The following is a 24672-nucleotide window of genomic DNA, read 5'->3' as shown; positions in this document are numbered from 1 at the left end:
TGTAGTTACTCTACCCATGCACACTCCCATGACTTTAACAGCCAAAGGGCCATCCTGTTGTCATGGGAGAATTATGGGCCCTGGTCACCCCAACAATTCTCTGGGGGGTTCAAGGAACTTTTTCCTTGAAACCTCAGGGCACCCCACAAGTTAGCCGGGGAGGAAAGCGTTTTGTTCTTGCAAAACCTTCCTCCTGGCCGGTTTCTCTTGTACCCCAATAAACCTGTTCTCTTACTCCTAATTAGGTCTTGTGTGAGAGTGTAATTCTTTACAGAGGAATCCTAAGGACCCATCAGTTCCTCCCCCATTTCACTGTAATTCTGGCCTTTCCTGCTTCCTGTCTTCTAAATCAATCTTAAGTGAAAGTCTAGCTTTACAAAGAACAGAAAAACCTGGTGCCAGGGCAACCTGTACAAGAGAAAATTACTCTGTAATGAAATATTATTGTACTGTAAAAAATGATGGGGGCAGCTAAGTGGTGCACTGGATAGAGCACTGGCCCTGGATTCAGGAGGACCTGAGTTCGAATCCGGCCTCAGACACTTAACACTAGTTGTGTCACTTAACCCCAATTGCCTCACCAAAAAAACAAAAACAAAAAAACGATGAGCAGTCCAAAGGCGGGGGGGGGGGGGGGGGGGGGGGGGGGGGGTGTGCCCGGCAGCTAGGTGGTGCAGTGAATAGAACACCGGCCCTGGAATCAGAAAGACCTGAGTTCAAATCCAGCCTCAGACACCTGATACTTACTAGCTGTGTGACTGTGAAGGAAAAATTCATCCTCTTCTCAATAATTCTCAGGAACTCAGCAGCGAGGTGACAAAGGCTTTATTTTCTTCTCATGAGAAGGAGGCACCCTAGTGTTCAACTAGTGGGTGCCCAGAAAGGGGGCTCACAGGCCCTGTTTTATACCCTAATCCCTAATGCGAATGGACCTTCCCCTTTTTCATCACTGGTCGGGGTTACAATCTATGCGGAAAAACTAGCTAATCGGAACGCAGTATTCCCACCCCTCTTCCTTGTATGGGCATAACTCAGGAGTGGACCTTATACTTCCTTATATGGACACAACTCTGGAGAGGACCTAATTGAGACCAGGGCTCCTTGAACCATGTGACCTTGCTAACCTGAGGGGGAGGAGGGGATCTGAGACCTTTGTCCTACAAACAGGTCAGGGGAGTATGACTGACTGTTATATCCACATTGAGAGGAGACAACTACCCATTTCTCACAATCCCTCCTCTTTATTTTTGACTATTTGGCTCCTCTCATTCTATTTATTGAATATCTCCTCTGCCTTTTGGTCTAAATCTGTGAATCCTATGCTGTCTAGGCAGATTAGAGCCTCAGATGACCCTTTTTGCCCCTCTGGGCTGTGTTTCTTTCTTGATTTAGACTCAGATTTGGAGAAATGCTCAGATGCCATGGTAAAGGGGGTGGCCAGATGCACCAACCCACAAGTCCCAGCCCAGTTAGGGGGTAAGGTTGATCTTCCACCACAATACCACCATAGGTCAGCTCAGGGGAGAATCAGGAATGAAAAATCTACTGAGTTGTTCTCAGTTACTTCCCATGTTTGGACACAACTCATATTACCCAAGACCAGAAAACCTCTCACCCATCTGGAAAGACAGGCAGGATGGTTTCCTAGGACTCCAACAAAGGTGGGTATGATCTTTTCTGCTGTCCTTTATTACAGGGAAGAGTAGCTCCAAATCCCTCAACTCCCACCCTTTGCCAACGCATTCTGGTATAATTGAAGGAGACACAGGAACTCCCCCAGCCTAAAATCTGGACTTTGAGTATGGGCAGCTGGTCTTCCCAAAGCACTGACCCATTCCATCCGAGCATTTGAATCTCCAAACCCAGTCTCTGTCTCCACTGTCTGTCTCACATCCTTAACTTCACTGGCCTGTTGTTTCCTAATTTCCCTTCTGGACTTAGAGAAGTTATTTCTGGAGTCTTAAAAGGATAGGGGGATGTAGGATCCATGAGATTTTCCAAGGATGTTCCTATTCTTCCTACGGGATCAGTTCCTCCTTCAGATGCCCATATAAACAATCCTTTTTGCTCCTCCACTACTTGTTTGCATGAGCAGCTCCCACTACCCCAAAATGTTACCTCCCTTCCCCCTTTTTGTACCAGGCTTGGTATATATTGTACATTAAAGTCTTTTTAAACTTCACCCTCGGTCGATCAGATTCCTTATTCACAGTCCACTGCTCGTGTTTTGGCTCTGGTTTTTCTTCTGGAAAATGTGTCCCTTTTACTTGAGAGTAGGGAGTCCAGTTTTGCTCCTCAGTCCTCACTGCAATGTCAGTGAAAAGTAGCACCAGGAATGGCCCTTCCCAATCAGGCTCCAACTTGCTGCTCTTCCAGGCTCTTATCAATACCCAGTCTCCAGGCTTAAATTGGTGAACTGGAAACTCAAGGAGTCTGGGCCAGAATTCCCTTCTGTCAGAGTAAAGAAACAGAGGCAGAGACCAGAAATATCTGAGAAACATGCTTTTCATTTCTATTATTGGGGACTCTGTTTCCCTTCCCAAGCAAAGATCACATATACATTTAAGGCTTGGCATACCCAATTTTCATTAGACCCAAATTTAGGCAAAAGGACTGAACCTCCCTTGAGGGGAACCCCAGCCCATAGTAGGCAACAATATTTTACTTTCTTCCTTTTCTGTATCACTAGAGATGGCATTCCTCATCTTAAATGAACCCTTTGCATTCTTGGGGACCACCCCTGCCTGGCACACTACTTGGCATCTCCTGGTATATTGCTTGGCACACCTGGTGCTTACAGACTCCAATCACCTGGCACACTTCTTGGCCTGGTTGGCACTCCTGGCACCTATGGACTTTAACTGCCTGGCACCCTGGTTGGCATACCTGGCATCTCAGCACCCCAGGTACCTATGGACTTTAACCGCCTGGCACCATGGCACCCCAGTTACCTACGGACTTTAAACGCCTGGCACCCTGGTTGGCACACCTGGCACCTTGGCACACATGGACTTTAACCACCTGGGACCATGGCACACCCAAAACCAAGAAAGAGAATCCAGGAACCCCAGAATCCTGCATCAGGAGTGAAAAGCTGTTTCAGTGAGAGATGCCAAGAATGCCCCATGCTGTTAAAAACTTCCCCAAGCCACCTGCAAAGGAGTCCATAAAGTGATCATCTTTACGCTTCTAATTTAATATAAGACAATTAAAGAATCTAATACCATTGATACCAGTTGCCATGGCCAAATTCAACATTGTGTTTATCATGCCACCTGGCATGATCATGGGGGTTACTATAAAAGAACAAAAGTTGCCAAGCCTCATGGAATACAGTGTAGGGGAAACCCTCTCCCCGTGGATAGTTGGTACCTTGTTTGCTCATATCTGATAACTCAGGAGAAAGGCAATTAATGTAAAAGAATGAATATCTAAAAGCTTCAGGGAAGGCTTTCAGTTACAGTATTTAACCCTTAGCAAAATCACAAAACCAATTTACAACAGCATGCAACAACTGCTAAATATTACCATAATATCCATCTGTCAACAGTTTACCAATTAAAACATGGAATCAGTTTTCTCAGGATTTTAAAGTAGAATTCTCAAACTTTTTAAACTTTTTCTTTTCTAAGAAATGGCACTGAATTCACACTCCCCTTTCCCAAGCAAATGAATTGCCTGGGGCTAACGATCTTTGTTAATCCCAGACTCTTGAAGGACCTTTAGGCCTCCCCCATCTTTCCCAAGCAAACCCTTTTGTTTTTCTAATGGACCTAGTTTACTGGAGAAGTTTCCTGGAGTAAATTAAAAAGAACCCCCTCCCCACAAAACCAAACCAAAGGACGGACACTCTTCAAGAGATACTAAGTAACTCCAGGACCACCACCCTTCACTCCAGTCTCATCCACCCCCAGGGAAGACAAGATTAGGTGTGGCTGCTGTCCCTGTTGTGTGAGGGGGAGAGAGATCTGACCTGAGGGATCTGGAGCCCACCACCAGTGGGGGATGGCCCTCCCCTAACAAGATACCCTTTCAGTCAGATGATGACCCCATCAGACCTAGCCATGCCTCCTCACCATGCTCTCTTCTCATGAGATGAAATTCAGGGACCTCCCTCCTGGCTTTCCTGCCCAAAGAAAACATTATACTAAACTCCAGTAACATTTTGCTCTATTCTCACAATCCTGGGAGGTAAGCTTTAACATTCATAAATTCACCCAATACCCCTGCAAAAGACCTATAGCAGTGACTCCCGACCATGAGCCTAACAAACCAGAGCTCTGGCTTTTCCTTCCTCCCCACGGCAATTCCTGTTTTGATAAATTCTTACCCCCTTGGTGAGCATGCTCCACCCTGCGTTTGCGTTTGTGATTTCTCTGCTGAGTTCCTTGAACCCCTCGGGGCTCCGGCTTCGACCATCGACCATCGCTGGTGAAGGGCACTGGGAGTGCTGGAACCTGGAGGGCCCCGCAGCTCCTTACATCTCGGTGGAACCTCCAATTGTGAGGGAAAAATTCATCCTCTTCTCCTTCCCCTTTTTCATCACTGGTTGGGGTTACAAACTAGCTAATTGGAATGTAGTATTCCCACCCCTCTTCCTTGTATGAGCATAACTCAGGAGTGGACCTTATACTTCCTTATATGGACACAACTCTGGAGAGGACCTAATTGAGACCAGGGCTCCTTGAACCATGTGACCTTGCTAACCTGAGGGGGAGGAGGGGATCTGAGACCTTTGTCCTACAAACAGGTCAGGGGAGTGACTGACTATCCACATTAAGAAGAGACAACTACCCATTTCTCACAGTGACCTTGGGAAAGTCACTTAACCCCAATTGCCTCACACAAACAACAACAACAACAACAAAACAAAACAAAAAAAAAAGATGAGCAAGAGGGTTTCAGAGAAACTTGGAAGCACTTACATGAAATAATGCTGAGTGAAATGAATAGAACCAGGAGAACATTGTACACAGCAACAGCAACATTGTGTGATGATCAGCTTGGCTCTTCTCAGCAGTGCAATGATCCAAAACAATTTCAAAGAACTCAAGATAGAAAATGTTCTCCACATCCAGAAAAAAGAAAGGTAGATTCTGAATGCACATTGAACCATACTTTTTTAATTTCTTAGCTAGTTTTTTCCCCCTCTTTTAGGAGGTTTTCCCCTTGTGTTCTGCTTCTTTCACAATATGACTAATGCAGAAATGTTTAATGTATATTGATAACTTATATCAGATCACTTTCCATCTTGGGGGATGGGGAAGGGAAGGGAGGGGAGGATAAAAATCTGGAACCAAAAATCCTGTGAAAACAAATGAAATGTAAATTGATTGAAAAGCAATGCTGAGGGAACAGATGATTGATCAGCTGTAATTCCAGAAAAGAAAAATATTCCAAGGACCATCCCAGGTAGAAGACAACCAGAACAACTAAAGTATCCTCAAAATGACAAACTTTTCTGTGAGAAATGGGTAGTTGTCTCCTCTCAATGTGGATATAACAGTCAGTCATACTCCCCTGACCTGTTTGTAGGACAAAGGTCTCAGGTCCCCTCCTCCCCCTCAGGTTAGCAAAGTCACATGGTTCAAGGAACCCTGATCTCAATAAGTTCTGCTTCAGAGTTTGTCCATATAAGGAAGTATAAGGTCCACTCCTGAGTTATGCCCATACAAGGAAGAGGGGTGGGAATACTGTGTTCCAATTAGCTAGTTTTTGCATGTAGATTTTAACCCCACTAGTGATGAAAAAGGGGAGGGTCCATTCAAGTTAGAGACTAGGGTATAAAACAGGGCCTTCGAGCCCCCTTCTGGGCACCCACTAGCTGCACACTAGGGTGCCTACTTCTCATCAGAAGAAAATAAAGCCTTTATCACTTTGCTGCTGAATTCCCAAGAATTATTGAGAAGAGGATGGATGTTTCCCTTACAATTGGAGGTCCCACTGAGATGTAAGGAGCTGGGGGGACCCTCCCTCCATGTTCCAGCACTCCCAGCTCTCTTTGCCCACAATGGTTGGAGCTCGGAGGCCCCCCCCCCCCACTCCTGAGTCTGGGGAACTCAGCAGAGACGTCAAAAATGCAGGGTGGAGCATGCTCACCAAGGGGGTAAGAATTTATCAAAACAGGGACTGCTGTGGGGAGGAAGGAAAAAACCTGTGCTCTGGTTTGTTAGGCTCATGGTGGGGAGTCACTGCTATATGTCTTTTGCAGGAGTATTGGGTGAATTTATGAATGAAAGCTTACCTCCTAGGATTGAGGATAGAGCAAAATGTTATCGGGGTTTAGTAAAGTGTTTTGTTTGAGGGGAAAGCCAGGAGAGAGGTCCCTAAATTTCATCTCAGAAGAAAGCATTATTCAGAGGCGTGGCCCTCTGGGATGCCTTTCTCCCTGAGTAGGAGATGAGCAGGCATTTGTGTGTGTGTGTGTGTGTGTGTGTGTGTGTGTGTGTGGTGGTCCAGTGGGGTCATCATCTGACTGAAGGGGTATCTTGTTAGGAGAGGGCCATTCCCCACTGGTGGTGGCTGAGAGAATTTGGGTGAGGGGCAGCTCCAGATCCCTCAGGTCACCTCTCTCTCCCCCTCACACAACAGGGACAGCAGCCACACCTAATCTTGTCTTCCCTGGGGGTAGGGGAGACTGGAGTGAAGGGCTCTGGTCCTGGAGTTACTTTGTGTGTCTGTCCTTCAGTTTGGTCTCCTGGGGAGGGGGTTCTTTTAATTTGCCCTAGGGAACTTTGCAGGTAAACTAGAGAAGGTGGGAGAGGCCTAAGGGTCCTTCTAGAGTCTGGGATTAACAAAGATCAGTTAGCCCCAAGCAATTCATTTGCTTGGGAAAGGGAAGTGTGAATTCAGTGCCTTTTCTTAGAAAAAAAAGTTTAAAAAAAATGTTTGAGAATTCCACTTTGAAAGCAGCTGCTTTGGTTTCACAGCACATCTCCCCAGTCCAAGACTGTGACTTTTTAGTGACCCAATAGAGAACCAGGCAGCCCCTCCAGCCCTCCACCCTCCACCCTCCACCGAAGGGCTAGTGCTTCCGGACACCACTTCCTCTTGTTTTCCTTTACTTTCCCGGGCACATAGTATGATCATTAGGTGTTCAATTTCCCAGCAATTTTCTATGGAAAATCAAGGGAAGTGGGCCATGGTTGCTGTGAGCAACTTTGAAGAGCAGGATACCTTTAGAGAACCTTGATCAAGGTACCATCATAGTGAGACCCTCCAAGTCAGGACTCCAGCAGAGTTCTTCTATTTCGTCTTAATCATGGGAGGCCATCTTACCATTTCTCTGCCTCCTGGGAAGTGGCAGAAAACCAGCATCAAATCATGGTTGGATTTAAGCCTACAGATGTGCCCCCAACAGCCACCATCAAGTTCATTGGGGCTGGCACTGCTGCCTGCATCGCTGACCTCATCACCTTCCCCCTGGACACAGCCAAAGTCCAGCTGCAGATACAAGGGGGGGGGGGGGGCGGGGCGGGGCGGTGTCGGGCGGTGTTGTCCAAGCTTCCTCTGCCACTGCCCAGTATCGGGGTGTCTTGGGCGCCATTCTGACCATGGTGAACACTGAGGGCCCTGGCAGCCTGTACAATGGGCTGGTGGCTGGCTTGCAGTGCCAGATGAGTTTTGCCTCTGTCCACATTGGCCTCTATGACTCTGTTAAGCAGTTCTACACCAAGGGATCTGAGCATGTGGGCACTGGGAGCCGCCTCCTGGCAGGCTGTACCACAGGGGCAGGGGCCGTAACCCAACCCACAGATATGGTGAAGGTACATTTCCAGGCCCAGGCTCTTGCAGGTGGCAGCCGGAGATACTAGGGTACACTGGATACCTAATAAGACTATCACCAGAGAGGAAGGGCTTCGGGCCTATGGAAAGGAACTTCACCCACTGTTGTCTGCAATGCTATTGTCAACTGTGCTGAGCTGGTGACATACAATCTCATCAAAGATGCCCTCCTGAAGGCCCACTTCATGGCTTCCATGCCATTTCACATCAGCCTTTGGGGCTGGCTTCTGCACCACGATCATTGCCTCCCCTGTGGATGTGGTCAAGACAAGATACATGAACTCTGCCTCGGGCCAGTATGCTAGTGCTGGCCACTGTGCCCTCACCATGCTCTGGAAGGATCGACCCCAAGCCTTCTACAAAGGGTTCATGGCTTCCTTCCTCCACTTGGGATCCTGGAATGTAGTGATGTTTGTCACCTACAAGCAACTGAAATGGGCCCTGATGGCCACTCGCACTTCCCGGGAAGCTCCTTTCTGAGCCGTCTCCAGCTAGCTCTCTGCTGTACACCCCTCCCCTTGGAGTCCAGACCCCAACCTACCTCCCATCCCATTTTTCTTTCCCTCTTCTTCTCCCCTGAAGAACCCCCCTGCCCTAGAGTTAGCCCCATTTTATCCTTTCCCATGGCAGCCTCACCCAGTTCTTAAGCTTTCCTTACTTCTAATAAAGCCACACCAGAACGGCACCCCCCAAAAGAGAATTCCACTTTAAAATCCTGAGAAAATTGATTCCATGTTTTAATTGGTAAACTGTTGACAGATGGAAATTATGGTAATATTTAGCAATTGTTGCATGCTATTGTAAATTGGTTTTATGATTTTGCTAAGGGTTAAATACTATTTGAGTTTATTGATTAACTAAAAACTTTCACTGCAGCTTTTGTGTAAGAAATTGTACCTATATAGCCCTCCTCCTCATTGATTCAGACAGAAGTTTTCTATTTATAGAGATTTACATCTTTTACATTAATTACCTTTATTCTGAGTTATCAGATCTGAGCAAACAAGGTAACTATCCACTGGGAGAGAGGACTTGGTTCCCCTGCACTATATTCCATGAGGCTTAGCAACTTCTATTCTTTTATGGTAACCCCCATGATCATGCCAGGTGGCATGATAAACACAATGTTGAATTTGGCCATGGCATCTGGTACCAATGGTATTAGATTCTTTATGAAACAAAGATGAAAACTCTATTCTTAATTGTTTTATATTTAATTAGAAAGGTATAGGATGGACTCCTTTGCAGGTGGCTTGTGGAAGTTTTTAACATCTCAACTTTGTTTCAAGAGAAGTAGAGGAGGGTAACTTATCAAATGTTTTGTTATGTTAAATAATTTGTTAGATAAATCTTTGAACAGCATGGGGCATTCTTGGCATCTCTCACTGGAACAGCTTTTCACTCCTGATGCAGGATCCTGGGGTTCCTGGATTCTCTTTCTTGGTTTTGGGTGTGCCAAGGTACCAGGTGGTTAGAGTCCATAGGTACCAGGTGTGTCAAGATGCCAGGCAGTTAGAAACTGTAGGTGCCAGATGTGCCAACCAGGGTGCAAGGTGGTTAAAGTCCATAGGTGCCAGGTGTGCCAACCAGGCCAAGCAGTGTGCCAGGTGATTGGAGTCTGTAAGCACCAGGCATGCCAAGCAATGTGCCAGGAGATGCCAAGCAGTGTGCCAGGTGTGGGTGGTTCCCAAGAATTCAAAGGGTTCATTAAAGATTAGGAATGCCATCTCTAGTGATACAGAAAAGGAAGAAAGTACACCTCCCCCAAATTCCCAAAGACAGCCCTTTAGGAGACAAATTAGAAATCTGGGATAAACTTGAAGTATAGAGGAAAATGTAAGAAGAGAATGATAAAATATTATTGCCTAATATGGGCTGGGTTCCCCTCAAGGGAGGTTCAGTCCTTTTGCCTAAATTTGGGTATAATGAAAATCGAGTATGCCAAGCCTTAAATGTATATGTGATCCTTACTTAGGAAGGGAAACAGAGTCCCCAATAATAGAAATGAAAAGCATGTTTCTCTGATATTTCAGGTCTCTCTGCCTCTGTTTCATTACTCCGACAGAAGGGACTTCTGGCCCAGACTCCTCCTCTCGAGTTTCTAGCTCAACAATTTAAGCCTGGAGACTGGGTATTGATAAGAACCTGGAAGAGCAACAAGTTGGAACCTGATTGGGAAGGGCTGTTCCTGGTGTTACTTTTCACTGACATTCACTGAGGAGCAAAACTCTACTCACTATTCACTACTCTCAAGTAGAAGAGGCACCTTTTCCAGAAGAAAAACCAGAGCCAAAACATGAGCAGTGGACTGTGAATAAGGAATCTGATTGACTGAGGGTGAAGTTTAAAAAGACTTTAATGTACAATATACCAAGCCTGGTACAAAAAGGGGGAAGGGAGGTAACATTTTGGGGTAGTGGGAGCTGCTCAGGCAAACAAGTAGTGGAGGAGCAAAAAGGATTGTTTATATGGGCATCTGAAGGAGGAACTGATCCTGTAGGAAGAATAGGAATATCCTTTGAAAATCCCATGGATCCTACATCCCCCTATCCTTTTAAGACTCCAGAAATAACCTCTCTGAATCCAGAGGGGAGATTAGGAAACCCTGAAACTCCTGAGTTACAGGCCATTGAAGTTAAGGATGTGTGACAGACAGTGGAGACAGAGATTGAGTTTGTAGATTCAAATGCTCGGATGGAATGGATCAGTGCTTTGGGAAGACCAGTTGCCCATACTCAAAGTCCAGATTTTAGGCTGGGGGAGTTCCTGTGTCTCCTTCAATTATACCAGAATGGGTTGGCAAAGGGTGAGAGTTGCAGGGATTTGGAGCTACTCTTCCCTGTAATAAAGGACAGCAGAAAAGATCATACCCACCTTTGTTGGAGTCCTAGGAAACCATCCCACCTGTCTCTCCAGATGGGAGAGAGAAGGTTTTCTGGTCTTGGGTAATATGAGTTGTGTCCAAACATGGGAAGTAACTGAGAACAAATCAGTAGATTTTTCATTCCTGATTCTCCCCTGAGCCAACCTATAGTGGTATTGTAGTGGAAGATCAACCTTACCCCCTAACTGGGCTGGGACTTGTGGGTTGGTGCATCTGGCCACCCCCTTTACCATGACATCTGAGCAGTTCTCCGAATCTGAGTCTAAATCAAGAAAGAAACACAGCCCAGAGGGGCAAAGAGGGTCATCTGAGGCTCTAATCTGCCTAGATAGCATAGGATTCACAGATTTAGACAAAAAGCAGAGGAGATATTCAATAAATAGAATGAGAGGAGTCAAATAGTCAAAAATAAAGAGGAGGGATTGTGAGAAATGGGTAGCTGTTTTCTTTAGAACTAATCCCTCCCTCTAATTCCTACTACTCCTTTCTCTCCAACTTCTATTTTTCCAGTGAAATATATTTCTGTACCCAACACTATGTGTGTTTAATCTTCCTTCTTTTGGCAGATTCAGATGAGAGAGGTTCAAGTGTTAGCTATTCTCTCCCATTCCTTCCTCCTTGTTTGTAGAGATGGCTACTTGTACACTATCATGTGAAATTCTTTTCCCTAACCTTCCTTGCCCTCCCCCACCCTGTAATCCACCCCCTCACAATGAATTCCTCTTCCTTTCTCTTTCCATTCTTAATATCTTCAAGACACAATAGAACCACTCCCAGGCTTTGTCTGATTGGACAAAGGGAATTTTGAAGGAAGGGGATGCTGGGGTGTGGGGATAAAATTATCAGTTCAGTTTTGGACACCATGAATTTCATATTTCTCTTTAACATCCATTTTGAAATGTCCAGTAGACTGTTGGTGATATGGAAGAGAAGCTCAGGGGAGAAACCCAAGATGGATGTATAAGTTTTTGAATCCTATTTAAAAAAAGGTGATAATTATATAGGACAGAGCTTTCAGAAGCACCCACTACTATGTATGAAATGGGTTTGTGTTCCCCAGTATATAAGAAATAAACACCTAGTTTTCAAAAGAATTAACTCTCAAGCACTGGCCCTGGACTCAGGAGGACTTGAGTTCAAATCTGACCTCAGACACTTGACACTTACTAGCTGTGTGATCCTGGGCAAGTCACTTAACTAACCTTCTTTGTCCTGCCCCGCCTCCCCCCAAAAAAGAATTCACTCTCTTTAACCATATGAAAAAATGTTCCAAATCACTAAGAAGAGATATACAACTTAAAATAATTCTGATGTTTCACTTCACACCTATCAAATTGGTAAACATAAAAGTCAGTCTTAGATTGTGAGAAAATAGATAAAATTACATTATTAAGCAAAAAAAAAAATTAAAGCCCAGGTAAAACCAGTCATCAAAATAGCTGATTGCATGTAACACATACATATGGAAGGAAAAATTGCCCACAAATAGCTTGTTTACCCCCATCAAATGCATGAGCTTTATCCCAAGAAATACCAAAGCAAATTTTTCTATAGCAATGTGGGAAGTCGAGTGAGAACAGAAACCCAGAAAAAGATGTATTCCAATCTGAAACTGGAAAAATATTCCTATTGGCATGAAAGTGCCCTGCTGTTGAAGTCCCATCCTCCAAAGACTGGAACATGGATTCCATAGAAAAATTCACCAGTTGCCCACTTTGAGAAGAATCCACTGGAATCATGAGAAAAATCAACATTCATGAGCTATTTCTGGTGTAGCAGTGGAGGACAATCCCCAGGGAAGTAAAATACACCATTTTCCTGGAAAAATCTGATTCTTAAATAGAATGCCTGGAAGTAAGTTATCACAATCCTAAGGAACAACTTGCAATATTGCCCATCACTGCCATCTACAAGAAGGCCCAGCAAGATTGTTATAGTCAGAAAAGATATGCAATGTAAAGAAAGTTGACAGAAGTCTTTGGAAAATGACATTCATTCAATTTGCCAAAGGAAAACACTCCCAAAAAAACTATAGTGGTGGAAATTGAGAACAAACATGGCTTTAAAACCCATTTGGAACCCATGCGTTAAAAGCCCATACTAACTACATACTGCCACTTGAAAAAAAAATTCTCTTGTAATGGAAAATTTTTTAAAAACACCAGAAAATAATAAGTACTTAGAATAAATGGTTATGTGGTGAATTAATAATAAAATGAAATTATGAATTCTTTTATATATTATATCATTTGGAGAATAGTTTCAGGTTTAATTGAATCAATTCTGGTCTTATTTTAAGTGAATTTATTACTATGACTCTCTATTTGTATAGTTTGGGGGGTTTTTGTGTGTGTATGAGGCAATTGGGGTTAAGTGACTTGCCCAGGGTCACACAGCCAGTAAGTGTTAAGTGTATGAGGCCGGATTTGAACTCAGGTACTCCATGGCCGGTGCTCTATCCACTATGCCATCTAGCTGCCCTTATTTGTATAGTTATGGTTATCTCAGTTAGGTGATTTGTAATGTGTAAAGGAAAAATATTAGAGATGTTGTCAGATTTGGATTCTTTAAATTCTTTTGGGTTATGAATTTAATTGAATGTGATAATGGTTTTCTGTGAAGTGGGCACAGTAAGAAGCTCTTAGAAGATCCTCAACTGTATATGTAAATGAATGAAGGAATGAATAAATAAATAAATAGATGAATGAATGAATGAAGCAAATTTTTAAAAAGAACATTTCCCCTTGCAGGATGATACCTAATTCTGAGCAAGGTCTTCTTTCCTGCAAAGCCCAATTGTGGGTCGAGCTTTCCAGGACTTCTGTACCCAAGGGGAGGCCAAAGAAATCCTCCTAGCAGTCCCAATATCATTGTGCTTCTAGTAATCAGGGATCACGTGTTTGGTTGAGCCCCAGTTTCCTGTGGATCTCTGAAAGTGGTGGGCATAGTGGGAAAAGAAGGCAGGTGGCTGGATCTCCTCCAAGTTCAGACTTGATTGAGGCAGAAGCCACAACTTCTCATGTAGCATTGCAAGATGCCCACTTATGGAAGTCCATTTCAACTTTTAAGTAGCAGCAATCACTTGGAGATTCTCTTCAGGAAAGTACTATCACCTCTTTGCAGGAGAATTTGACTGCAGTAATTGAGACCATTTTCAGCGTGAGCCAATTTTGCCTTTAGGAAAATGATTGTAAATTAAAAAAAACAAACATATATACCCTCAGAAATGAGGAGTCTCTGAGCTTCCCTCTTATGAGGCGTGTCTCTACAGGATCATTAGTTATATATTTCTTGGGACAAAATATTAAATTGATGCTTTTTCTCTCTGTCTCTGATCCTATTTAGTTTGTTGGAAATATCATGTTCTTTGATCTGGTTTTGGTAGGAGATAAATTATAATTTCTCTGACTTGTCTGTTAATTTTGTTGGAGAGATTAAAGATGATAATTTCTTTGATCTGATTAGTAGATTAGTTCTCTGATCTGTTTTTAAGAGACAAGCAGATACAAAAATATATTTTCGTATTCAACAGGAAAAAAAGTGAGTTGAATGAATGTCTTACATGTTTTTAAGAAATTCTCTCTTGAATTTGGTTTAATGGCTTTCTTTTTTTGTTTGTTTATTTGAATTTAAATTCATTCATGTGTTAGCTATGAGGAGAAAGTGATGTAGGAGGCAAAAAAGGAGCTAACAGAAAAACCTAAGGCCTGAACTCTAAGAGAGATTCAGACTCCGGTTAATGGATAACTTAAGACTTGAGTCAAAAAAAAAAAAAAAAGATGAGTCTTCATTAATATAAGTCAGGGCCTAAGCTCTTGTTACCCACATTAATCAGCACCCATAACAAGAACATAAAGAGGCAGGTCATAGAGACCTTAACTGTAACAATGATACACTGACAGAGTATTAAAATTCAAACTGATAAATGAAAATATTTTGAAACTAAGGATGGGAATCAAAAGGCCAAATTTGTCCCCAGATTCACCTTATGACCCGTAAGCCCCCAAAACATACATCCACGGAAAACGGTACCCATCTCTGCCGTTGGCTTAGGACCCCAGGAAGTCCAAATTAGGATAAGCCTTTCCCTGTACCTCCCTAAGGTGGAGGTTATCATAAGGAGACTGATAATCAATTATCCATACTATAAATATAACTGTCCTTGCTTTCCCTATTTGAGAGATACCTTTCTACTTTTCTGGTTTTCTCCCTGTGTTCACTCACAGTATTACAATAAAACTTGGGAAACTGAGTCACTGAGTCTTGTAACTCTTTTGGGGCAACTCTAATTACATCCCACATCAAAAGGAGGAAAGTAGTAGGATGATTGGTGGAAGAGGTTAGATGAAAAAGGAAGTGCTAATATTTGGGATTTTAAAAAATAAGTTTGATTAGCATGATCTTGATAATAAACATTGGAGTTTGTTGTTAATGTGATTGTTTTAATTTTGGGTACATTCAGCTTTTGAAGTAGAATTTAAGTGGTATCACTATTCACATTAAGTAACTAATAGCAAACAATAATTGCTAGCATAACTTCTTTGTGTGCTTTACAAATACTTCATTTTATCTTTATGACAACATTCGGTTGTAGGTGCTCTATTATTTCACAACTGAGGAAAACTGAGGCAAATATTAAGTGATTTTCCTAAAGCCACGAAAAACAATCATGATTTGAATAATTATAAAAGTATGTCTTTAATATTTTGTTTCAATAATTTAAGATAAGCTGAAGATATTATTGGATGGCTATTTAAAGTTAATGTGATTAAGTTTAAAATCAAGAATTATTTATTTTATTAACAATTTTGGCTATTTTACAAGCCTTTCATGTTTTTTATAAAAGGTTTATTTTATTTAACAAGGGGAAACTGTTATTTTCATAGTTGGGTCAATTTTTTTAAAACTGTGAGAATTCGAAAGACCAAAACAAGGAAGTATTTTAGGAGAAAGAGAATGTGTACTAGGCAACAGCCCCACCCCCACTTCTTCCAGGCTCAACCCAAAGCAAGTCTTACATCCGGGACTTTCAGCCTCGTTCTCAGACAGTATAAAATTAGACGTCCACCTTTCTTTCAGTAATCGTTGCGCAGTTGTGATTGGGCAACTTTATAGGGAGTCGGTGTGTGACTCGAAGAAAGAGAAGGTAAGGCCTTTGTGAGAAATTTTTGGTATTCTTTGACCTTGGAAAGATATCAACTAAATACTTAGTAAAATTGCGGAACTGCAGTATTCAAAAATGTTAATTCCTTTTAAATAACTGGGTTTTCTGTTTTTTGTGGGTTTTGGGGGGAAATTTGGGCCGATTTTTAAAAAGGTACAGATTTAAAACTCCGTTTTGCCTATGTTACTAAAATATATTTGGTCACCATTTTAGACGAGATAACATCGCATTGTTGCTATTTGGGTTCAGAAATAATTCAGAGGGGAGAAGAAAAGGGGGCGGTTAGGGTTGAAATGCCAGGGTGGTTACTACAGTTGTTTCTTCAGAATCATTTTTTAGTTTGAACAGCGAGGGATTCCAGGGGGGAGGAACAACAACAACAACAACAAAAAATAATGGGGAAGTCTGAGGTAAAGAACAAGGGGTGTTTTGTGTGTGTTTCTCGTTTTGTGTTTTCGTTTTTAATTCATCGTTTTTAGATAAAAAACGACGAATTGAATTGCGTCGACCTTGTCACGTATTAGGACAGGCGCCATTTTGTTATCAATTGGCGCCTAATTTTACTTCGAAGTAGTGGTGGCGAAGTGACGTATTTTAAAAATTAAAAGAATATCAAAATTTGTCCAAAGCAAAATAAAATTTTATTATAAAAGAGCTGATTAAAAAAATAATTCATTGTAAAAATCCAGTGTTTACAAAACTTAAGGGGATTACTACCGACCTTTGTACAGATCTAAGGCTTTTCTGAAGTAAAAAAAAAATAGAATTGTCGAATGTTTTTCAAAGGCAATGAGATAGAAAAAAGTTTAATTTCCACAAATATCAAGTATTCTTTAAAGTCAATTCCCCTACTGTCCCTTTCTCCCCATCGCCTCCTATCTCTTCACTTCTGGATCTTCATTCGGTCTCCTCCCCTACCCCACCCCTGATCTGGCTCCCTCTTCATTCCTCTGTCTCCCTTTTCCCGCCTTACGCCTCACCGCCCCCTCCTCACCTCGCCCCTCGCTCTCCCTCCTCACCCCAGCTCGCACTTTACCCTTCCCCACCCCGCCTCGCGCCCCTCCCCCTCCCATCTTGCACTTCGCCACGCCCCCTCCCTCGCCGCATCGCACCTCCCCTCGAGCCTCACCCCTCCCGCTCCCGCCAAGCGCCTCATCTTTCCCTCCCTCCTCCTGGCTCCTCACTGCTCTTTCCCGCCTTTTTCGTCTCACCCCTACCCCTCCCTCCTCACCTCGCCTTGCGCCGTACCCTTCCCCGGCCCTGCCCCGCGCTTCGCCACGCCCCCTCCCTCTGCCGCCTCAAGCCCCGCCTCTCGTCTCTCGTCTCGCCCCTCCCGCCTCGCGCCTCCTCCTTCCCTCCCTCCGCCTGGCGCCTCGCTGCTCCTTCCCGCCTTTTTCGTCTCGCCCCTCCCCCTCGCTCCTCATCAGGCCTGGCGCCTCGCGCCTTACCCCTCCCTCTCCCGCCTCGCACTTCGCAACGCCCCCTCCCTCTAGCGCCTCAAGCCCCGCCTCTCGCCTCGCCCCTCCTCCTTCCCTCCCTCCGCCTGGCGCCTCACTCCTCCTGCCCGTTTTTTTCGTCTCCCCCTTCCCCCTCCCCCCTCATCACGCCTTGCGCCTGACCCGTCCTCGGCCCTGCCTCGTGCATCGCCACGCCCCCTCCCTCGGCCTCCTCGAGGCCCCCCTCCCGCCTCCCGATTCACCACGCCCCCTCCCTCGCCGCCTCAGGCCTCCTCCTTCCCTCCCTCCGCCAGGCGCCTCCCTCCTCCTTCCCGCGCTTTTCGTCTTCTCCCTGCCCCCTCCTCGCTTTGCTTTGCCCCCACCCCCACCCGGCCTCCGCCTCAGGCGCCTTGCGACTCACTTCGCCTCTCGCCTCACTCCTTCCCGCCCCGCCCACCGAATAGCGCTGAGGTAAAATTATTTTTCAGAAATATAGATTTTAAAATGTCTGAGGAAAATTTACTCCTCGACAGATACCACAGAATATTTCCTTGTACATTTAATGGGAAAGTATGACGTAAAATTCGATTAAGATAACTACATAAAAATTTCAGGTTAAGAATTTTGCTGTGAAATCGCCAGATTTTACCATTATTTTACAGATTGTTGCAAAAATGGTGGAAGCGGATCGTCCGGGGAAGTTATTTATAGGAGGGCTCAGTACAGAAACCAATGAAAAAGGCCTTGAATCAGTTTTTGGGAAATATGGCCGTATAGTAGAAGGTAAGTATCAACGATACTCTTTTATTAAGAAACGGCAATTATTTTAGATCTTGTAAGAAATAAAATGCCCTTAATGTACCTTACTGCCCAAATCTGTGAGAAATTAATCCAGAAAAACATTGAAAACTTTATTTAAATCCCTTTAGCATTTTAAATTTCATTTCAAAAAATCTCATTTTTGTCTCAGTTCTTTTGATGAAAGATCGAGAAACCAACAAATCCAGAGGCTTTGCTTTCGTTACTTTTGAGAGTCCAGCTGATGCCAAAGATGCTGCAAGAGACATGAATGGAAAGGTAGTTTTATTTGTACTTTTATTTCCATCTCAGGCTTCTTCCATTTTTTTTCCATTTAATTTATTCCGTTTGGAACCCTCACAAAATACATCCCAACAGGTTCATGCTCTCAAAAAACACCAAACCTGGGGCAGCTAGATGGCGCAGTGGATAGAGCACCGGCCCTGGAGTCAGGAGGACCTGAGTTCAAATCCAGCCTCAGACACTTAACACTTACTAGCTGTGTGACCCTAGGCAAGTCACTTAATCCCAATTGCCTCACTAAAAGAACAAAACAAAAAAACACCAAACCTTTTATGACAAGTTTTCAAAACAGAATTTTAAGGAATTACTTCATTTACTTTAAACATGCATTCTACCCATCCTAATTGACAGTATCTTCCTTTTTGTTGGGATAATCTTCTGCAAACAATTTTTCAGGATTATCTTGTCCAACTAAAATATCTATCTACAGAACTTCATCCTAACAAAAACATATATTCTTTTCCCCTGTTAACCTTTCTTGATATTTTTAATTAAACTTCACTTTCCATTTCTATAAAAACAGAAATAGTAGTGTAAGCAATAGCTTACCAGAGATTTCTTTAACCATGATCATCTACAATATGCCATCACCTCTAACCCCTAAAACCTGTGCTTCAGTACCTTTGAAAAAAGGTGTTAACTCAAACTAATTTCTTTTTCAATTCCTATTAGATTATAATTTTGTTTCCAAAATCATTTGGTGTTTCACTATTTCAACCATGTCAAAGTGATCTAACCCAACTATTTTGTTTCAAAACTTTGTTTTTGGTTTTTTAGATTCTACAATTACATTTAAATACAATTAAATACATAGGATCACAAAGGAGACCTGTCAAGCTGCAATAAAGAAAAATTAGAGACCAGTAATAAATCCAGCTGAAAAACATGAAGTGACATTTTATTTGATAAGTTTTAGAAAGTGTGTTTATGAACAAAAGGAAGATGGAATTAAAAGGAAGCATTCTAACAGTTTTTTTAAAGTACAGTACAGTCAGTCACATAAAACAATCTGAAAAATTCAGAAAAAAAAAAAGGACTGAACCTTCGAACAATCAAACCATAACTTTTCAAATCAGATTATATGAAGCTTACATTAAGCAAGCTGAGAGGTGATGGGTATGTCTATTTAGCTGGCTGGCCAGCTTGAATTAATCTTATCCTCATATTTTCTTTTTCTTTTCTGCGGGCCAATGAGGGTTTAAGTGACTTGCCCCGGGTCACGCAGCTAGTAACTGTCAGGTGTGTAAACCCAGGGCCAGTGCTTTATACACTGCCGCTATCCTCATATTTTCAATAAAGTAATTTGGCTTGTAAAATACTGAGTTTGAGGAAATACTACAATGTTCACATTTTTACCAGTAAACATTTGAAAGAGAAACTCAACTGGCAACTAGAAATAAACATTTTACTATAAATAGTACAAAAATTGTCATAAAAATAACAAAATAGATAACATCTTTAAAAGAAAAAATGGAAACAGCTAAAACTGATGGTAGCAAATCAGCAAAGAGATGGATGGGGTTCTCCCCGCACTCTCCCAAAAAAGAATAATGTACTAGGTGGTATTTGATATGTTTGCCATGTTAGTGTATAACTGAGGCTAAGCAAAATGAAGGGAATTTGTGTTTTTTAACTTTGTTTTTTGTAAGTTACATATAAAACATTAAATTCAAGTCAAGCTACTTTCTATTCACAGCAATACTTAAGAGTTATCAAAATGTATAAAATCTATATGATTTAAAATTACTTATGAAATGGATTGATTTCAAATATTTGATCATCATGATTCATAATCACTTTCCTCTTTGCAAAGTTCATTTTTGCCTTACAACAGCCCTGAGAAGTGGATGATGAAACAAACTGAAGACCAGAGAGGTTAATTTGACTTACCTAAGGTTGTATGCAACTAGTAAGTGGTATAGTTGGGGCTAAAATGTGGGCTTACTCATTTGGTGTCTAACAGTTTTTTGACTACATGATCCCATCCCAAATTTGAATGAGAGGGCACTAAATCTTTATCAAAGAAAATTGAACAAGAAAATATCATATTTAAACATAAATTTGAACAAGTGAGTTCTTTGAACTATAATTCATTTTAACATTTGATAAAATAATTGTTCCTTTTAGTCCTTAGATGGAAAATCAATTAAGGTGGAACAAGCCACCAAGCCATCTTTTGAAAGTCGTGGTAGGCGAGGGCCACCACCCCCTCCAAGAAGCAGAGGTCCTTCAAGAAGTCTTAGAGGTGGAAGACGAGGAAGTGGTGGAGCAAGAGGGCCACCTCGTGGAGGGCATTTGGGTAATGTAGCAATCAGTGCCTGAACTGACAAAGTTCAACACCTTCATGATTTGTTTTTGTCAAATGAGCCTTTCTGTATTCTTAACCTAAGAAGGAAGAAAAAAATGCTTCCTTTGCAAATGTATTGTTTTCTTGAAAATTAAATAAAGTTTCATGATGCAAAAGAGTAGATTATACTTGAAGTTTTGCCATACTTTGTTGACCCTCAGAGGGAAAAAGAAGACAAATTCAACTTAAAATTATATCCAAATTTGAAAAAATTCATTTTATCATATCATAACATTACATGGTTATTTTCTTATGATCCTGTGATGTCAAGGTAGAATTGGAATATTTGTATAATGATTTTATGAGTGTTAGCTTAGCTGAAGACTAATCTTTTTTTTTTTTTGGTTTTTTTTTGTTTGTTTGTTTGTTTGTTTTTTGTTTTAGTGAGGCAATTGGGGTTAAGTAACTTGCCCAGGGTCACACAGCTAGTAAGTGTTAAGTGTCTGAGACCGGATTTGAACTCAGGTACTCCTGACTCCAGGGCCGGTGCTCTATCCACTGTGCCATCTAGCTGCCCCAAGACTAATATTTTTAAAAGTGGACTATTATTCAGGTAAAATAAATTTACTTTGGTTGTAAAATACATCAAGTGAGAATAAGCTGTAGAAACAAATTAACGTCAAATTCTATACCATTGCAAAGAATGTATGTAAATTGAAATTCATTATTATTAATCATACATTTTGATTCAGTTAATGGTAGCCATATCAATGGGTTCTTTTTCTTTTTTTTTTGATAGATGACAGTGGATATTCTCTTCATTTCAATGTGGGTTCTTCCAGGGGACCAGTCCCAGTTAAAAGGGACCCACCTTCACGAAGTGGAGGTCCTCCACCTAAAAGGTCTGCACCTTCTGGACCAGTACGTAGCAGTAGCGGAGTGGGAGGAAGAGGTAACTTCTCTGTACATTGGAAAGGTTCATTTATAAAAAGAAATCTGGGTGGCTAAGTGGCAGAGTGGATAAAGCACTGGCCCTGGATTCAGGAGTACGGGAGTTCAAATCTGGCCTCAGACACTTGACACTTAACTAGCTGTCACTTAACCTCCATTGCCCCACAAAACAAAACCAAAACAAATAAAAAGAAATCATTGTAGTCAATAATGGAATTTCATTTGGAACAGAATGATGGGTTTTACAGGGCTTCGTGTTCAGGAAGGCTTCCTTACCAAATACAAATACTAAGTTTCTGAACAAGAAGGAACATTCTTTTCTGCCCCACAAAAATAATAGGTTTATAATAATTGCAGTAAGTGATAGTTTGCAGACTCTATGCCATTGTCAAAGATTGCTAGCCTTTATATAGGTGAGAAAAGAATAATCCAGAGTAAAGACACAAGACTGATGGCAGGAAGAATATAACGGGAGAAAGTGGTTTGAAAGGTTCAGTTAGATTTGGCAAAGTTGTGTAGTTTGGATTCCTTCTCTGGATGTTAAGTCCATAAAAAATAAGTATAAAAAAATTTATAGGATTACAAAGGAAATCAGTTTTACTTAAGGTTATTTAAACAAAATTTTTTTGGAAAGTTATATAATTGCAGATGAATAATATAAAACTTGGAACTCAAAACTTTTAATAAAAATGTTTAACAAAAGTTATGTGAGGTTAAAAATTTTAAATAGATCAAGAAAAAGGTTAAGTGGTTAATCTGTAAATTGCGTTGAATGCCTTTTATAATTTGTGGTGATGGAGATGGAATCTTAGTAATAGCTGACATTTATGTAATATATAGCTGACATTCATGTTGCAGAAGCATATCTTCACAACAATCCTGAAAGATAAATCATATTACTTTCCACATTTTACAAAAGACAAAACTGAGGAAGGTTAAGTAGTTTACCAAGGGTCACAACTAGTAGTTGAGGCAAAATTTAACTCCGACTTTCCTTTACATATTTTGTAAGAATTGTGCTCATGCCACCTACTTTCTTCAGAGAGTAAAATCAAATTAGTTGAAAAGGTAATCCTTCAGATTAAGGAATACTTTAGGGGTCTGTAACAGTATTCATTTCTAATTGTAGGACTTAACAAAGAATTTTAAAATTGGTTAAGAGTATAGCCAGAAAAGACTTAAAGAACATTAAGAGATTCATCTTAAATCCTTATCCACACTTAAGTTGGCCTCTTGTTTTTTTCATTTCTTTGTAGCTGTCATTTAGCTACATTACTTCAGAAGTTGGTTTAAAATTTTTAAACATTTTTAAGGTCTAGTATCTCATGGAAGAGATAGCTATGGAGGTCTTTCACGAAGAGAACCAATGTCATCACGCAGAGATGTGTATATGTCACCAAGAGATGATAGTTACAGTACTAAAGAGAGGTAAGCAAAGTAATGTAGTATTTTAGTTGGGGAGTGTTTTTATTTTATGTTCAATTAAATTAAATTAGAAAAACCCACTCCTTAATTTTAGTTATTCAAGCAGAGATTATACAAGTTCTCGGGATTCCAAAGATTATGCTCCAACTCCAAGGAACTATACATACCGTGACTATGGCCATTCTAGCTCCCGTGATGAGTACACATCTAGAGGATATAGGTACAGTACCATCAAAATTGGTTTATTTTAAATTGGGATATTTATGATTTAAGCTTTCACAGTTTTTGCTTAGTAGGTTTTCTGTATTTAGTGACCGTGATGGGTATGGTGGAGGTCGTGATAGAGACTATTCAGATCGCCCAAGTGGAGGGTCCTACAGAGATTCTTATGAGAGTTATGGTAAGAGCATAGTTTTTTAGATCATAAACTACAAGCGCATAACCCCTCATTAGCAAGTTTTAAGAAGAATATCTTTTTTAGTCTCCTGGTAACTTAAGGGATTTAAAATTTTTATTCTCTAAGGAATTGCTTTAAACTTACTTATTAGTCTTCGTGAAAGAATTGGCATTCATCGTTTTTCTTGCCAGTGGTGAAAATACTGGAAAAAGTATAAGGCAGTGTCAGTTAAAAATTGCAGGTTGTCCCTGGAAAATACTACTGCTTCAACATTAAATTAAAAATGATGTTTATGGAATTGTTTGTTTTTAATATTCGAGCATTAAATAAATTCGAGGTCATTCATATAAATTTGCATCGAAAAAATCTATTTCATTGCAAAAACTAATTTAAATATTTATGTAAAATTAGATTTAAATGTTGCATGTTTGTCTTTAATAAGTACCTGCAGGTAACTCCCGCAGTGCTCCAACTGCTCGAGGGCCTCCTCCCTCTTATGGGGGAAGTAGTCGCTATGAGGATTATTATAGCAGCACACGAGATGGATATGGTGGAAGCCGTGAAAGTTACTCAAGTAGCCGAAGTGATATTTATTCAAGTGGTCGTGATCGTGTTGGCAGACAAGAGAGAGGGCTTCCTTCTTCAATGGACAGGGGATATCCTGCCCCTCGTGATTCATACAGCACTTCCAGCCGTGGAGCACCAGGAGGTGGTGGCCGTGCAGGAAGCCGATCTGAAAGAGGAGGCAGAAACAGATACTAAAAGAAACAGGAGGGTTTTTTTTTTTTCAACTCAAAGAAATTAAGCATTGAGTTTAGTGGTAGGGAACTACTAACGACTAATTTCGAGTTATCCTCTAAACATTGTTTTAAAGGTTTGAAAATAGTTCACATTTCTTTCATGCAGTAAATTATAAAACTTGCTGTTAGTGGTGTTATAAACTTGTGACAGTGTTGTGATTGCTTTTGAAAATAAAGTTTTTTCTGAACTTTTTTGATTTTCTTGCTGAATTAGACATTCCAAGATGGACATCTCCAAAATAACCAAGTCATCTCAGATGGTGTGGGGGCGATGTGGTTTGTGCTAGTTTTGGTCTATACCAGATTTTGAAGGGGGTAGGGGAAATAGAGATACATATATAAACATGTACATATGCACAAGTAGACATGCACATGTAAAGATCAGCGACTGCCTTCCCCTCCCCCACCTCCCCCAAGCCTGGCCGCCACTCCAAAGGCAATA

At 41.5% G+C, this 24672-nt stretch overlaps 2 protein-coding genes across 3 annotated transcripts; both read left to right on the top strand.

Moving 5' to 3' along the window:
* The first annotated feature begins 7323 nt into the window (after positions 1-7323).
* LOC122734269 (mitochondrial uncoupling protein 2-like) lies at positions 7324-8265 on the top strand. The gene is given in 4 exon segments (XM_043974976.1): positions 7324-7468; positions 7504-7686; positions 7876-7972; positions 7974-8265. Coding segments are annotated over 4 exon segments (717 nt in total).
* Positions 8266-15655: 7390 nt separating this feature from the next.
* LOC122734268 (RNA-binding motif protein, X chromosome-like) lies at positions 15656-24366 on the top strand. Of its 2 annotated transcripts, none has more exons than XM_043974975.1 (9): positions 15656-15815; positions 17932-18052; positions 18240-18346; positions 20498-20669; positions 21457-21609; positions 22922-23036; positions 23128-23253; positions 23345-23433; positions 23873-24366. In XM_043974975.1, the coding sequence occupies exons 2-9, from the start codon at positions 17944-17946 to the stop codon at positions 24190-24192; spliced, it is 1191 nt and encodes a 396-aa protein (XP_043830910.1). In that variant the 5' UTR covers positions 15656-15815; positions 17932-17943; the 3' UTR covers positions 24193-24366. The 2 variants fall into 2 exon arrangements, with proteins under 2 accessions (XP_043830910.1, XP_043830909.1); XM_043974974.1 differs by lacking the exon at positions 15656-15815 and adding an exon at positions 16077-16243.
* The last annotated feature ends 306 nt before the right edge of the window (positions 24367-24672 follow it).

This window comes from Dromiciops gliroides (genome assembly GCF_019393635.1).
Source record: "Dromiciops gliroides isolate mDroGli1 chromosome X unlocalized genomic scaffold, mDroGli1.pri SUPER_X_unloc_5, whole genome shotgun sequence".
Taxonomy (NCBI): domain Eukaryota; kingdom Metazoa; phylum Chordata; class Mammalia; order Microbiotheria; family Microbiotheriidae; genus Dromiciops; species Dromiciops gliroides.
The sequence above is the reverse complement of the archived record's forward strand: the minus strand, read 5'-3'. Positions and strand labels throughout refer to the sequence as shown.